This window comes from Rhinolophus ferrumequinum, assembly GCF_004115265.2.
Source record: "Rhinolophus ferrumequinum isolate MPI-CBG mRhiFer1 chromosome 5 unlocalized genomic scaffold, mRhiFer1_v1.p scaffold_110_arrow_ctg1, whole genome shotgun sequence".
NCBI classification, from domain to species: Eukaryota; Metazoa; Chordata; class Mammalia; order Chiroptera; family Rhinolophidae; genus Rhinolophus; species Rhinolophus ferrumequinum.
In genome coordinates this window covers 9,618,096-9,634,736 of record NW_022680355.1, presented here as the reverse complement: position 1 = coordinate 9,634,736, position 16,641 = coordinate 9,618,096, and the positions used below count along the sequence as shown (strand labels likewise).

The following is a 16,641-nucleotide window of genomic DNA, read 5'->3' as shown; positions in this document are numbered from 1 at the left end:
CTGCGCCGTCAACAACGCTAAGCAACCCCAAGAGGAATAGAAAAGTATCTTCTTCCCAAGAGAGGACCGCTAAGAAGAGGTCAAAGGGGAATTATGTGAAAGAGAAACCTTAGTTCCTTGAGAACGCAAGAGAGTAGGAAAGGAAAGGGGAAACAGTGAAAAAAGAGACGGAGATATTGGTATTGTGAGAAAAAGTTGAATATTTTGAGGAGTCGTTTGGTGGCCATGGATTCAACATGCTCTTCTGAGAGCATTTATAACCTCATACCCATTGACTGGAAGGAGCCTCCCCAGCCTCCTAGGTATGTGGGTAAGCCAAATTATTGCTTGAAACAAGAATGGGGAATAACTGTTCCATTTCAGGATTAACTAAGGATCACATGACTTTTAAAAAGAAATAAAAAATATTTTTGTCTTGATCAAGTTGCCTTGAATGGAAACTTCTTAAAGGAGAGGTTGCAAAATCTAGGTATTTAGCACCTCACAATTCAAAGGGCGATCCAGTGCTGTGAGAGGGCCATTTTTTTGTTAGTCTCCTGTAGTCCGGTATGTAACTGTTTTGTAATTTATCTAATTGTTCGTACGTACTGTGGTTGGTATACAACATAGCGTGAAATTTCTTGTTGAAAAGAGAACATCACAATTTTATTGTCCTGTGTTAGGATACTTGATATTTGGTTTCAAGAGTTCATTGTTTTGCCTCAGATTACACTACTCCTTTTCTGAAAGGATAGTACTTATTTTTTTCCCCAAGATTATTGTCAAATATAAATTTGTTTCTGAGCCTCAGTTTTTTGATCAGTGAAACAAAATAGACTAGATAGTTTCTAAGGTCTTTTTCAGGTCTAATACTTGGATGGAAGGAAGAGTGGATCGATAGAGAACCAAAAATATGTCCTTGAGTTAAAAATTTTACATAGGTGTTAGGACCTCTTAAATTCCCCAAATTTCAAAAAAGTCACCACAAAGTAAACATTCCTGTTACTCTGCTTTGCAGGAACTTAGAACTTATTTAAATCTATGGGGAGAAACTCCTTTTTCCTGATTCAAGTCAAAATCACAACTGGGCAAAAAACAAAACAAAACAAAAAACAGGCACTGCAACTAATAGGTTTTGGGATCATGAATAAATTTTTATTTTCTGATCTGTGAAACAAACTAAATGAACTAGATAATCTTTAAAGCCCCTTTCAGATCTAATGGTCAATTATTTTTACTAATAATTATGGGGGGTGCAGAACGTCTTCAACAAGTGGGCAAATCCTTCCAATTTAAGGCTGAGTATCCATGTTTTAACCAGAGCAATACATACATTGTTTTACATGAGCTTCTCAAAATCTAGTAGAGATTGGAAAGGAGAATGCAAAGTAAGATATGATACAGTTACAGATTTTATGAGGAGTGTTCAAATTAACTATTGCTGAATGGACTTTGATAAAAAATTCCAGTCTATTGTAGAATATAAAGCTCTTCCTCTTTGTAACACACCAGCAGATTGTATTTTCTGTAGAGTACTGAATTTGAATGGTATGATATTTTATTAGGTGTTCTGTTCATTGGTAAAAAAGCTTTACTATGCATCTAGGTGATTTTTTTTTCAAGAAATTTTATAGGAACAATCTCTATTCATTTGACAAGCATTAACTGAGCTCCTATTATGTGTATAATATTGCCATTGGGGAATATTCTTGGGGAATATTGGAGTGACAACACAAACTCCTTGGGTTACTCTGAAGTAATGAGTAGGAAAAAGGAATTTGTGGTGAAGGGAATAGAATGCATACACATGTGGTGCTACAGAACACTGTCAGGTTAAAGTCAGCCGACTCCGTCAGCAAAAGCATGAGGAGTTTTTAATTTGACAAGATTAAAGAGTTTCCATGTCATGCATGCAAACTACTAACTTATAAAAACAGAGCATGATAAAACATTTAAGCAATTCTTTCTCACCACACTAACACAAACTTGCCTTTACCCAATCCCCTTACTAATAGTAAGAATTAATTATAAGAAATGTATTAAGCTATGAGGCTTATTTGCGTCACTGAATTACAAACCCAGCATCAAGAAAGCTCACTGCAGCTCTTTGCAAGACTGGCAAGTTGATTGTCCGGCTTTCATAAAGAGATGGATTCTTTGGAGAAATCAGCAATTGACTGCACTGTGATCTCCCATACCTCAGAGGTTACAGCCTCCTTGGGCAAATGAAACAAATATTAAATCATTGATTAATAATAAAACCATATATTATTGAAAACCCTAATAAGAAATACAGATACTATTAATAAATGAGATAGATATATGTAACCAAAGTGGAGGAGGAAGCAACCTTTTGGAGATGAGCTGGGACTTAAGATACAAGTCAATGGGAAGCCATGAATCAGTTTTCAAAATTTCAGTTGCTCATGATACATGAGGTGGTTTCCAAGATCTTCACCAAATTTGTCACTCTTCTATTGATGGCTCCAATTATTAATATCTCCAATCATTCTCTCTTTTCCTTTTGTTTAAGGCAATGTTCCAGATATGGTCTGAACAGCCCATAGAACCATTATCTTCTTGATACACAATACTTTTATTGATGGGTTAGTAGCATTTTGACAGTCATGTCTCACCATTGTTCCACATTGAAATCCCCACATAAATTATGACTAAGTTTGGTCCCTCCCATTTTATAATTGTGTAGCTGATTCTTTTTGATCTAAAGTCATCATTAATCTATGGAGATAGTTTTGAATTTTTCATACACCCTCTTAACCATCCGTCCCAGCTGTGTGTCATTTGCAAATCTAATAAGTATGTCGTTTATATCTCCATCCATCATTGAACAAGGCAAGTACTTTGCACTTTGGTAGACACTTCTTTCTAGGCTGACAGGAATAATGTTTTTTGGGGTTCAGTCAGTCGTCCAAATGCATCCATTAATCAGTTCATGTTTTCTACCTTATCAGTAAGAATTTAATAAGAGGCTTTCCTAACACCAAGATACATATTATTATGTCAAGGTATTTGCCTGATTTATGACTCCAATAATCTTATAGTTTTTTTAAATCATGTTTGTTTTGGTAACCTGAAATTCCAAATGGCTCATGCAAGCAATCATTGCTTCTCTATAAGTTTTTAAATGCTCCCCAACAGTGTCATCAGATTCACCAGTGTGGAGTTTCTGGATGCACACTTTTTGAAAATGGGAATTTAATGTCATAAGTACCTAGGGGTCGTTCCTTTTTTAATGCCTTTCTGGTTTTCAGTGGGATAAGTGTGACATGTAGTCAGCATTTCATTTTCAGAGCTTCTCATTCTTCTCGGACTCCCTTCCATTCTATTCAACTTCCAGTTATGTCTATATTTTCTGAAGATTTGTAACATCTCCTTGTTTGAAGTCTGCTTATGTATCTGACTTTGCTAAGCAATCTTGACTATTGTGAAATCTTAGATGACATAGTCATTTTCTCTTGAGGTTCTTATCTACTTTGTTGATTAATTATAGCCAATAATTCAGTGGGGGAAAGCAGTAGTCCTGTTAAATGAACTTGTATTCAAAGAAAGACAAGAATATTCCAACATCTTTGTTTTTAGAATAATGAAAAGTTATGCTAAAATTCCCATTGCTGCAATATATAGTTTCAGACAGTTTTATGATTAGTGTTAGAAGTTATTCTTCAGATTTTTCCTCTGGCTATCCAGTCTCTGCAGACTTGCACAATAATAACACTTCTTTTCATCTCTTGTGTTATTTTTACCCAAGTGCACTTTGCTTGGTCATATATACTCATTCTTGACTTAAACCTTGTAGTTCTTATAGAAGATTTTAAGTCACCAGGAAAAGCAAGCGCACAGCTCTGAAGATGTGCTATAATTAACAGAATCACTCAAAGAATGTGGAAGAATTGATGGCCTGGGAAACTAGTAATGAAAGGGATAATTCAAAAAGGTACTTTTCCCCTTCAGATATGTGGATGAGGGTAACGGCACTCACAAGCAGGTTTCTTGTCAGCAGAGAATTGTAGTATCCATCTGCACTTAGTGACTTAATGTTTGTTCATTGTGGGTTATTGCCTCTCATTTAGATTTTTATGGATTATATATAACGTAGTATATTAGCACATCTCTCTGGCATTTCACATGCACCTAAAAATGATGAGAAAATATGCCAAAAATATTTCTCGTTGCCAGTGACATTTATGGATAAGTGAAATTTTGTGAGTGTTAGACTTATTTTTTAGATGCTTATTCCATTCCAGAACAAGGTTCAATATTTTAAGCATACTCGTATATATCATAGTATGAGAATCTGTTTATTACATGTCAGGAAAGTATGTCAGTCTACCTATCTATGTCTATTGCTTATAATACAGCATGACTCAACTTTTTAGAGAATAAAAAGTTTCTGCTAGGCTACAGGCAAAATCAAGTAAAGGGCCAAACAGTTTTTTCTTATTTAAGCAAGATGAATATCCAGTAATAACAACAATAAGAATACTACTAATAAAAATAACGATAATATGTTCAATGTATTAACATATGCAATTTTCCAGGTACTGGTCTATGGCTTACACAATCATTATTTTATTTAATTCTCACAAAGAACCCTATGAGATGAGTAGTATAATCCCAGTTTTGTGGAAACTGAGGCCCAATAAGATGAGGCAGCTAGCATAAACAAGAGCTAAGATTGAGATATGTCTGACACCAAAGCATATCATTTTAACCCGTTTGAATACTGCCTTTTAACCTGAGTAAATAATTAAAACAAACCTAACAAGTACCTTTTGCTTCAATAGCATATGTGTGAGGGGTGTGTGTGTGTGTGTGTGTGTGTGTGTGTGTGTGTGTACACATATACAGAGGGTGCCAAAAAATGTATACACATTTTAAGAAAGGAAAAAACTGCATGAAAATTGTAATACAATGAATGAAGCTAGCATTCATTTGATTAACGCCACCTTTTGAGCAAATGTCATACTACAAATTGCTACCATTTCAATTCAACTTCGAAAAGTAATACAGAAATACATATCTTAAAATGTGTAGATTTTTTGGCACACCCAGTACATATATATATATATATACACATTTAGTTTTCAGATAATATGTCATATATCAGATATATTTAGTATTTATACATTACCACATTATAATGCAATACAATTTTTAAAAATAAGGATATCAAAGCAAATAAAAAATGATAGAAAAGTAAGGTAATACCACAAATGAGCATGAAATTTCTGGTACATGAAATGTATGCTTTAAAATCTTGTATGTTTGCTTGAAGTCTGAGACTCAGTGCTAACTAGAAAGTGGGCAACCCACAAAGAAGAGATTGTTCTCATGATCTTCTAAAGATCACTTATACTCTAAGTTTCTTCTTCCGTAAGACAGAAGCAAAGCAGTAACTCAGCAGCACAAGTATTCTCGGTTTGCAGCCAGAAATACACTTCCTCTATGGTTCATAGAAAGGAAAGACAAAGTGTGGAATGTAATGAATAAAGACTTAAGCCGCACTTTCACTTTAAATACATTGAATTCCAGAGGTTTCATGTTGCTCTGTTATAGACCAGTGGCCTCATGCGAAAACATAACAATGAAAGCAGTTTTGGAGGCATGGATATGATATGGTCTGGGTATGCAACTATGTGACTATATTGTTTAATTCAAGGATTGATTTTTCTGATCTCAAGGTAGGACTGTTGAGTAGAATGTGAACCACATATGTAATTTTTAATTTTCTAATAGCCTCTTTTAAAAGGTAGAAAAAAATGTGTAAAACTAATTTTAATGATACATTTTATTTAACCCAATGTATCCAAAATAGTATGATTTCAGCATTATAGCACTAGCCACATTTCAAGTTGCTTAATATCCATATGTGGCTAATAACTCAGTATTGTCCAGCACAGGTCTAAATGAATACATTAACTATATATCTTTTTGGTATTTCTTTGATATTTATTATTTCTCTCAACAGCTTGCAATAGGCATTGAGCAGCAGTAAGATCAGAGTTATAGTCACTGACACATACATGTGTTGTCAATTAAGTCCAGAGCACAGTTTTGACAACTAGCCAAGCTGGTAGTAGAATTGGCATCCATTTGTGGAAATTGAATTACTTAATATAGTCATGCGGCTGGATTGAAGACTCTCACTTCAGTGCTTTTAGGTAGGCTTAAGGTGTTTCTATGTACATAAATAAAATTCTCTTCAAGAAATAATTTGGGGGATTTTCTACTACAGTCTAGGTCCCTAAGTTCTACAGAACAGAGAAACACTACCATGATATTGGCCCAAAATTAAAATTAAAAAAAAAAAGAAGAAGAAGAAGTAGTTATCCGATGCTTATGTAACCCATTAGGGGAAAAAAATCCCAATCAAGCATTATTAAACTGTATCAACTTTAGTCAGTATTTTTCTGTGTGATATTTAAGATAAACAGTTTTAAAAGTGTATATCTAGAGAATTGGTATGACTTACTGTGTGTTATTGGGAATAAAATAAATACAAGTATAGTATGTTCATGGAAGATGACAATTGTAATTTTATCAGGTTAGTGCAAAAGTAATTGCAGTTTAACAGGTTAAAAATAATTACAAATATCACAATTACTTTTGCGCCAACCTAATAGAATAATTAATCTATAGCTGACATCTAATAAAAACTAGAAAGTATGGCCAGTTGTCTAATAGTCCTTGCCTAGATCTTTAGAATAAAACCACACCATCAAGAAAATAGAATAAAATGTAGTTATTAAAAAGAAAGTCTAAGCTTTACATGTACTGATATGGAAAGATATCACATACTAAATTTCAAAAATTAAGTTGCAATTCATACATAAGTAGAAATATAGAAAATAGAATTTAGTCTGGAAAATGGATTGAGAAGATGGAGGGAACCTAGATTTTTATTCATTTTTTAAAATCGAAATGTAATTGACATATAACATACGAGTTTCATTTTGTAATTTTGAAAAATAAAAATTATTCATATAGAATAGAATATCTTGTTTTCTATAGCAGGTGGGTAAGCTTTGAGCACACAAAGTAATGTATTGAAATACAAGATTGCAAATTAAAAAGAGGTGAGAGTATACACACATCTTTTTCACCCTAAAGGAATATTTTATCAATTGAGATCATATCTGCCAATTTCAACTTCCATGGGAATTTTAAGACGCAGGTTTGTATTGAACCTTATTTCCTGAAGGTATCTAATGAGTTCATTCAATTTTGACCATAATTAATTCCTAGATATTGAGTTCAAGATTGAGGACAGGTCCCTAAAAGCACAAAACAATTTAATGTTTCTTCAAACAAACTTATCCACATAAGTAAGGAGAGAATACAAGTTGTTAAAAGTAGTTTAGCTGAACTTCTGCTTTCAATCAAGGATGGAATTTACTTTCTCACTTTAAACAACTGAAAAACTAAAAAAGATAATAATAATAATACAATGGTTTTCAGACACTGGACAATAGGCAGTGCAGAGCAGTCATCCCTAAGAAGAGGGAAACAAGCCCACAGTTACCCCAACATACTCCTTGGAGAGAATTTACAGGCCAAAGCCCAGGGAAGTGGAATTTAAACAAAACCCAGTAGTTTCCCTGAGTTGAGAAGACAGAGTTTAGGGTTTAGGGAGGTCAAGGCATGTAGAATTCACAGTACAGAATACGAGAGAGGTAAGTGAGAGAGAGAGAGAGAGGAAGAAAAATATGCATGAAGATTTCCCTGAAGTCTTTGAATGACAGTATATATGTGTAATGAAACTACTGAGGTCAGGGACATAACCCGCAGAAGGCAACAGAGCCAGATAAAGTTCATATTCCACCAGCCATAGTGGAAACACCTCCTAAGACACAGGGCATTGAGCAGTGCACTCAGAATTATATTGCCTTTGTAGTGGAGCTGAATTAGAACTACACTAAAAGCTCTCCTGGACTCAAAAATATAATGCACAACCAAGAGAAATAACAGTCAGTATGAACAGACAAAGAATTGACATCAATGAGAGAATTAGTAGACGAGGACATTAAAACCAAAATTTTCAAATATTCTCCGCGTGTTAAAAAACATAGAGGATGAAAACATGAGCAAAATACAAAGAGAAATGGAAGGATTTTTAAAAGATCCAAATCTAACTTATAAAGTATACCATGTCTAAAAAGAAAATAGGATACTGGATGGGATTAACAACAGATATGACACTGAAGAAAATATTGTTGAATTTGAAGACATACTAATAGAATAATACAACATGAAACAGAGAAAAACAACTGAAACAGAATCAGTGATCTGTGGAGAACATCAAGCAGCCTAACGTAAGTGCAATTAGAACCCCAGAAGGAGAGGAGAGAGATGGGTAAACAGAAGAAATATTTGAGTAATATTTGACAAATTTAATGAAATCCCTAACTCCAAGAATCACAATGAAGCTGAAGAAGGAGAGGAGAAGAAGGAGGAGAAGAAAGGGGAGAGGGAGGAGGAGGAACCATCCTACCAAAGGAGAAAAAAAACCCTATTGTATACAGAGGAAGAAAGAAGGACAACAAATATCTTCTCAGAAACAGTGGAAGTCAGAAATTAAAAAGTTATTAATGAACAAGAAAAGGTACAAGTTGGAAATTTGGATTTACACAACGAAATAACACTGAAAGTGGTAAATATATGTGTAAATATTGAAGATTATTTTTTTCTTTTTAAATTTCTTTAAAAGATGATTGGGTTTTTAAAGGGAGAATAATCACAATAAATTATGGGTTTTATAACACATAGAGAAGTAAAACACATTACAATGTTAGGACTAAGATTGGGGGAGGGGTAAATGCAAGTATTCTTTTGTAAGGTTCTTATACCATATGTGAAGTGGTATAATATTACTTAAATGTAGGATGTGATAAGGATGTATATTGTAACCTTAGAACTTTTGCAAAATAAAAACAAAAAATAAGGCAGTTATCTGGTTTTAAAAAAATGAACAAAGGGGTATGAAGAAAACAAATAACAAGATGGAAAATTTAAACGTGAACATATTTTTTAAATTACATTAAATGTGAATAGTCTAAACACACCAAGTAAAAGACAGTGTTAGAAAGGATAAAAATTCTATGCTTTCTATAAGAAAACTCCTTTAAAGGTAAAGACACAAATAAGTAAAAAGTTGAATAGAAAAATACTACGTTACTACAAATGAAAAGGAATGTTAAAGTGGTTATATTCAAATCAGAGAGGGGAGATTTTAGAATACAAAATTTTTACAAGGGTAAAAATCATTATTTTAAAATGCTCAGTTTTTCAAGAAGATATAATCCTAAATGTTATGCACCTACTAACAGTGTCAAAATAGATGAAGCAAAAACTGATGGAACTAAGAAATGAAACAGACAGAAATCCAAGATGATGGAGTAGACAAACACTATGCCTGCTTCCTTTCATGAACAAATTAAAATTACAACTAAATTATAGAACAATCAATCTGGAGAACCATCTGAAGTCTGGCTGAACAGAAGTTTTATAACTAAGGACATAAAGAAGAAGCCATGTTGAGACAGGTAGGAGGGGCTGAACTGGCTAACCCCACACCTCCATGAGAACCATGAGGGATATCTCTGCTGTGGAGGTTTTCCCAGAGGAAAAAGGGACCCCTAGCTCCACAGAGGCCTCCCAAACCCAGAGTACTGGTGCAGGGAAGAGGAGCTCCCACAATATCTGGCTGTGAAAAACAGTAGGGATTCTGACCATTCGGGTGGGATGGAAGGTGGGAGAAAACCTAGGCATCCTCTTAAAGGGCCTTCGCACAGACTCTCTCACTCCAAAGCACTCACCTTGGGCACCAGTGGAGGGACAGTAACTCAGGGGGTGTCGGAGACATACGGGGAGGCAGACTGAGTTGTTTGCCTTGGGATTGAGGGCTGGAGGACAGTCAGCATTTTCCCTATGAGGGGTCCTTCTCCAGTGCAGCCAGGAGGCTGGCACCATCTTTCCTGTGTTGAGCCTCCCCGCTACGCTTACAGTCAAATCTGACTATGATTGATCTGGTGAGCACCACAGATCCGCCCTGTTGACTCAATGGAACCACACCCCACCCAACTCCCACAACACCAGAGGCACTTTCCCCAAGAGCGGCCAGTTCTGCCAGACTGCATTGCACTCTCTCTTGGAAAACTATCAGTCCAAAATACCCCGGGTATGCTGAACCTTAAGGGAATGGGCAAGTGGCAATAGACCTTGGGGTGTCTTAGCATTTTTCAGAGTTACCCCAGACTTGGTACTGGTGGCAGATATCCTCAGTTTGTAGCATGGCTTCTCCCACACATGTCTAGGATTAGCAGGGGCAGTGAACAACCTTGGATAACTTAGTAGCTCTTACCAGGTAGTCCCTTGCCAGTCACAAGCAGTGGTTGACCTAGGACTGCACTGAAGCCACTCACAAGAGGCCCCAGAACCAACATACTTGGAGATTGACTTCAGACACAGCAGAGCACTGCCCAATTAGCCCCATAAGTGGCACACCCAAAAGGCAGTCTCAACAGGCACCAGAGCCTTCTGGGGTGAGTCCCACCCAGTGGGATTAGCCCTGAGCACAGCAGCCTGTAAGCTGTGGCAAAACCTCACAGCCATTCAGCCTGAGGGTCAATCCCAACTACTGATGGTCCAATAGCAACCAAAGCTCAACTATAACAGGAGGGCACACAAAACCCACACAAGGGATACTCCTGGAGCATTCAGTGCAGGTGACCTGAGAGACTGCCAATAGGCTCCACAAGGCACCAAAAACATAAGGACACCTGGCCAAAATTGGGGGATGCAGCAGATCTAACTAATACCCAGAACAAACAAAGAGGCAGACAAAATGAAGAAACAAAGAAATAGGCAGACAAAATGAGGAAACAAATGAAAGAATGGGAGAAAACTCCAGAAAAAGAACTAAACAAAATGGAGGCAAGCAATCTAACAGAGTTCAAAATGTTAAAAGGATGCTCAAGGAACTTAGAACTTCAACAAAGAGATAGCAAGCATAAAAAAAGGACATAGAAACCATAAAAAAGAACCAGTCAGAAGTGAAGAATACAATAATTGAAATGAAGTATGCACTAGAAGGAATCACCAGCAGACTAGATAAAGCAGAGGATTGAATCGACAGTTTGCAACACAAGGTAGCAGAAAACACCCAATCAGAACAGCAGAAAGAAAAAAGAATCCAAAAACGTGAGGATAGTTTAAGACATCTGTAGGACAACATCAAGCACAACAACATTTGCATCATAGGGGTAGCAGAAGGAGAAGAGAGAAAGCAAGGGATTGAGAACCTCTTTGAAGAAATAATGATGGAAAACTTTCCTAACCTGGCAAAGGAAATAGACATACAAGCCCAGGAAGTGTATAGAGTCCCAAACAAGCTGAACCCAAACAGGCCCACACCAAGACACAATATATTAATAATTAGGATGGCAAAGGTTAAAAACACAGAGAATCCTAAAAATAGCAGGAGAAAGTTAAGTTAAAATAGCAAGAGAAAGCAATTTATAAGGGAGCTCCCATAAGGCTGTCAGCTGATTTCTCAACAGAAACTTTGCAGGCCAGAAAGGATTGGCACAAAATATTCAACATGATGAAAAACAAGGTCCTACAAGTTATGACAAGGTCGTGAACTTGCCGCCATGCGTTTACATTGGCAGCACTGTACCAACAGCTCGGTAAGGTTTCATAACCTTACTATATCAGTGTCTCACAGCTGTGTTCATGTCAACGTGTGGCGGTGTCTTGCTCAGTGGCATTCATCATTGTTGTTGCATGTTATTGTGTGCTGTCACAAGAATGAGCTTGAATTAGAACAACAAACAAACATTAAATTTCTTGGCAAGAATGGAAGTGGAGTCAGAGACGTACTAGTCCACGTTTATGGGGATAATGCCATGAAGAAAATGGCAGTGTACAAATGGATTAAACGTTTTCCTGAGGGAAGAGAATGTGTCACTGATGAAGAGAGGTCAGGGTGGCCAGTAGCGAGCAGAACTGACAAAAACATTGCAAAAATTCATTGAATTGTGTGTCAAAATCATTGCTGACTGTGAGAAGCATAGCAGACCAAGTAAACACTGACAGAGAAACAGTTAGGAAAATCTTAACTGAAAATCTTGGCATGAGAAAGGTGTGTGCAAAAATGGTCCTGAAGGAGCTCATCGATGAACAAAAGCAAAGGAGAGTTGAAGTTTGCCAAGACCTTTTGGAGCATCAAGATGATGTTTTGGGCCATGTTATCACTGGTGATGAAACATGAATGTACCAATATGACCTTGAAACAAAGCATCAAAATACACAATGGAAGTCAGTCAATTTTCCATGACCAAAAGAGTTCCATGAGGGTCCAAATCAAGAGTCAAAGCGATGATGTTAAACTTTTTTGATATCAGAGGGATTATTCATTATGAATTTGAATCAACTGGACAAACAGTTAACCAAGTTTACTACTTGGAAGTGCTAAAAAGACTGTGTGAAAAAGTTAGACGAAAACAACCTGAACTTTTTGCCAGCAATTCATGGCTCTTGCATCATGACAATGCACCAGCTCACACAGCACTGTCCGGGAGGGAGTTTTTAGCCAGTAAACAAGTAACTGTATTGGAGCACCCTCCCTACTCACCTGATCTGGTCTCCAATGACTTCTGTCTTTACCCAAAGATAAAGGAAATATTGAAAGGAAGACATTTTGATGACATTCAGGACATCAAGGTTAATACGACGACAGCTCTGATGGCCATTCCAGAAAAAGAGTTCCAAAATTGCTTTTAAGGGAGGACTAGGCGCTGATGTTGGTACATAGCTTCCAAGGGGAGAATGTCGAAGTTGACCATAATGATATTCAACAATGAGGTATGTAGCACTTTTTTAAGGATGAGTTAATGGACTTAATTGTCATTCCTTGTACAACTAAGATTACTCTACCCAGCAAAGTTATCATTTAGAATCGAAGGACAGATAAAGAGCTTCCTGGACAAGAAAAAGCTAAAAGAGTTCATCATTACCAAACCAATATTACAAGGAATGTTAGAGGGACTTCTTTAAGATGGAAAAAAAAAAGATCAAAATTATGAATAATAAAATCACAATAGCTACATATCTATCAACAGTTACTTTTAGTGTAAATGGGTTAAATGCTTCAATCAAAAGACAGGAGGGCTGAATGGATAAGAAACCAAGACCCGTACATATGCATATGCTGCCTACAAGAGACTCACTTCAAATTGATAAGCACACACAGATGGAAAGTAAAGGGATGGAAAAAGTGATTTCATGAAAATGGAAAAAAAAAAAGCTTGCGTTGCAATACTTATACTGGACAAAATGTACTTAATACAAAGGCTATAAGAAGACACAAAAAAGGACCCAATAATCCCACTTCTGTGTATTTATCTGAAGAAACCCAAAACGCTACTTCAAGGGGACGTGTGCATCCATATGTTCATTACAGCATTGTTTACAATGGCCAAGATGTGGAGGCAGCTTGGGTGTCTGTCGGTGGAAAAATGGATAAAGAGGAGGTGGTACATATATACAATGCAATATTGCTCGGCCATTTAAGGGAGTGGGTTCCTACCATCTCTGTGTGGCAACATAGATGGACGTGGAGGATATTGTGCTGAATGAGCATGTCAGACAGAGAAAGACAGATGCATTGAGATTTCAATTATATGTGGAATCTAAAGAACAAAATAAACAAAACAGAAACAAACTCATAGATACTGAGAGTATTTTGATGGTTGTACATGGGAGAGGGTTTGTGGGTGCAGGTGAAAAAAGGGGAAGAAACTAAGAAGTACTAATTTGTTGTTACACAGTAATCATGGGGATGCAGGGTATTTCATAAGGAATATAGTCAATAATATTATAAGAACTATGTATGGTGTCAAACGGTACTAGATTTGTTGTGATAAATGGGAGGGGGTTGGGAGGAAGGGTGTAAAAATTGAAGGGAATGGAAAGTAGAAACTGATAGTTACAAAATAGTCATGGGGATGTAAAAAAAACAGGGAATATAGTCAGTAATATGGCAATAACTATGTATTGTGCCAGGTGAGTACTAGACTAGTCAGGGTGATCATTTCTTAAACTATACAAATGTGTTTACTACGATGCTGTACACCTAAAATTGATACAAAATAATGGTGAATGTCAACTGTAATTGAAAAAATAAAAAAGGAGGGAAATGGTGAAGGGAATAAGAGGTTCAAATCTCCAGGTATAAAACAAATAAGCCATGGGGATGTAATGTATAGCATTGGAAACATCGTCAATAATATTACGATCACATGCTACAGAGTCAGATGGTTGCTGGACTTATCATGGTGATCACTTCTTTAGGTATATAAATGTTGAATAACTATGGTGTACACCTGAAATTAATGTAATGTTGTATGTTAGAGATATTTTAATAAAAATCTTTAAAAAATAAAATAAATTGAAAAAATAAAATAGCTGAGCAAAATAAATAAGTAAATAAAAATTAAAAAAGAGACAGACAAATCCACAACTGTAGTCAGAGATTTCAGTAATTAATAGAACTTAGAAACACTACCAACCAATTTGACCTAATTTTCTTTTATGGAACATCCCAGCCAACAACAGCAAAGTACACTTTCTTTTTGAGTGTATACAGAAAATGTACCAAGATACACCATACTTTTTGCTATAAAACAAGTATCAGAAAATTTAAGAGGATTGAAATCATAGAAAGTGTATTCTCTAACCTCAATAGAAATTAATTAGAAATCAGAAAGATATGTGGAAAATCCCCAAATATTTGGGAACCAAACAAAACACATCTAAAGAAAATCCCAAGTCAAAGAAGATAACAGAAGGGAATTAAAAAGGTATTTTGAGCTGAATGAAAATGAAAGCTTCGCATATCAAAATTTGTGGGATGCAGCTATAAAACAATGCATGGAGGGAATTTTATAGCTTTAAATACTTCTATTAAAAAAAAGCAAATTAAACCCCAGATAAGGGAAAATAGTAAAAATCAGTGCAGAAATCATTGAAATGGAAAATATATACACATTAGACAAAATCAATGAGAAGCTGGTTCTTTGCGAAAGTCAATACAATTTATAAACCCCTAGCCAGACTGGTCAGAGAAAAGTGGGGGGCACAGTGGGGGAAAGGGGATGGGGAGGGAAGGAGGAGAGAGAGGGAGAAAGGACAAGAATTATCAATATCAGGAAAGGGAGAAGTGAAATCACTATTGATACTTCAGATGTTCAAAATATAATAAATACTATGATCATCTTTACGCTGGCACTTCTTAGGGCAATGCTTCCATCTAGCTTACCTAAGCCTGATAGACAGGGCTCAGATAATTATGCTTTATGGCTATCTCTGATTATAGACTTACACAAAATAGAAACGTATATCCTTTTTCAAAATTTAAATAATTTAAAAAAATATATAAATGCTACAACTTTTTTTTTTTTTAATTTTAGGTACATATCAGTTTTTAAGACATCTGTAAAAGAGGACATGCAAAAATTTAAAACTGCAATGAAAACCATGGGACCACCAAAAGTTGAAGTACCTTCTCCAAAGGATTTCCTGAAGAAACATTCAAAGGAAAAAACTCTACCACCCAGTAGGTTTTATCACTCTTTTTAATATTAACAGTGTTAAGTAATTCAACTAAAATTAATTATTTTATTGTCTATGAATATTAAATGTTCACAGATGATAGCCACTTTGTCTCATATTAAACAGAATTTGAGAGGCTAAAAGAAAGTAGAAGTAGAGAATGTGTCGAAAAAGAGAGTAGAGAATGCTAAGTTGTCCCCAAAATAGACCTTCGTTTTGGTCATGCAAGCATCTTGTATACACCTTGGACTATCCAATAAAGTCCCCCTTCAGCACCACATGCCTTACCATCTTAGTCCCTAGCCATATGAATTCAATAGCAACAAATTATAAGAAGAATTCTAAATCCCAGTGAGCAACAGTCTTTTCTCCAAGAGATAAAAATTACAATCATTTGTCGAAGCAACTACCAGGCTCACTTTAGGCTTGAGTGTGGGCTTTAACTCTCCCAGATCTCTGGGGCCGTTAGGACAATAAATGAGTTGGATATAATGGAGGAGACTTCATGCATGAGTGGTAGACAGAATCAGTTCTTGGATATGCTACCTGTGCAGTCACACGGGGCTCTATGCTTAGATGGATCCCGTGGTTGATTTAATGCTCTGCTTTTGCCATCTCGAAATTCTTCATTTTGAATCAAGGAGCCCCACATTTTCATTTTGTACTGGGCCTCAGAAATTATGTAATTAATCACAGTCATAGAGTCTATAGATATAGGGAAAGAAGGCTATCAGAAAAATGGAGAGTGGATGAAAAGGGATCTGTGACAGGTGTGTGTGAGCAAGCAGCTTCTTCCCATCCAACGTGTGTCTTCCCTAATGTTTTAGGACAATAAAGAGGAGAGGGGTATGAGCCTATCTTTTTATAAAGTTAGCCTTTTTAAGTCATCTGTCATCAAAGAAACCATGCAACATCTCAAGCCCAGCTAGGGTGTACCTTTTGACAAAAGTGAAACTTCTCCCTATGTCCATATTTTATGTCCCACAATCCTCTCATAACCCATATGCCATGACAAAGGATGAGGGTAGT

General features: G+C 36.1%; 1 protein-coding gene across 1 annotated transcript in view; it reads left to right on the top strand.

Annotated features, from left to right (window-relative positions):
- The first annotated feature begins 12 nt into the window (after positions 1 to 12).
- Positions 13 to 16,641, top strand: part of ENKUR (enkurin, TRPC channel interacting protein) — a 29,429-nt gene continuing 12,800 nt past the window's right edge. The window contains exons 1-2 of the mRNA XM_033100715.1: positions 13 to 302; positions 15,471 to 15,616. Of these exons, the coding sequence (XP_032956606.1) occupies positions 226 to 302; positions 15,471 to 15,616 (223 nt within the window). The 5' untranslated portion in view covers positions 13 to 225. The remainder of the gene's footprint in view (positions 303 to 15,470; positions 15,617 to 16,641) is intronic.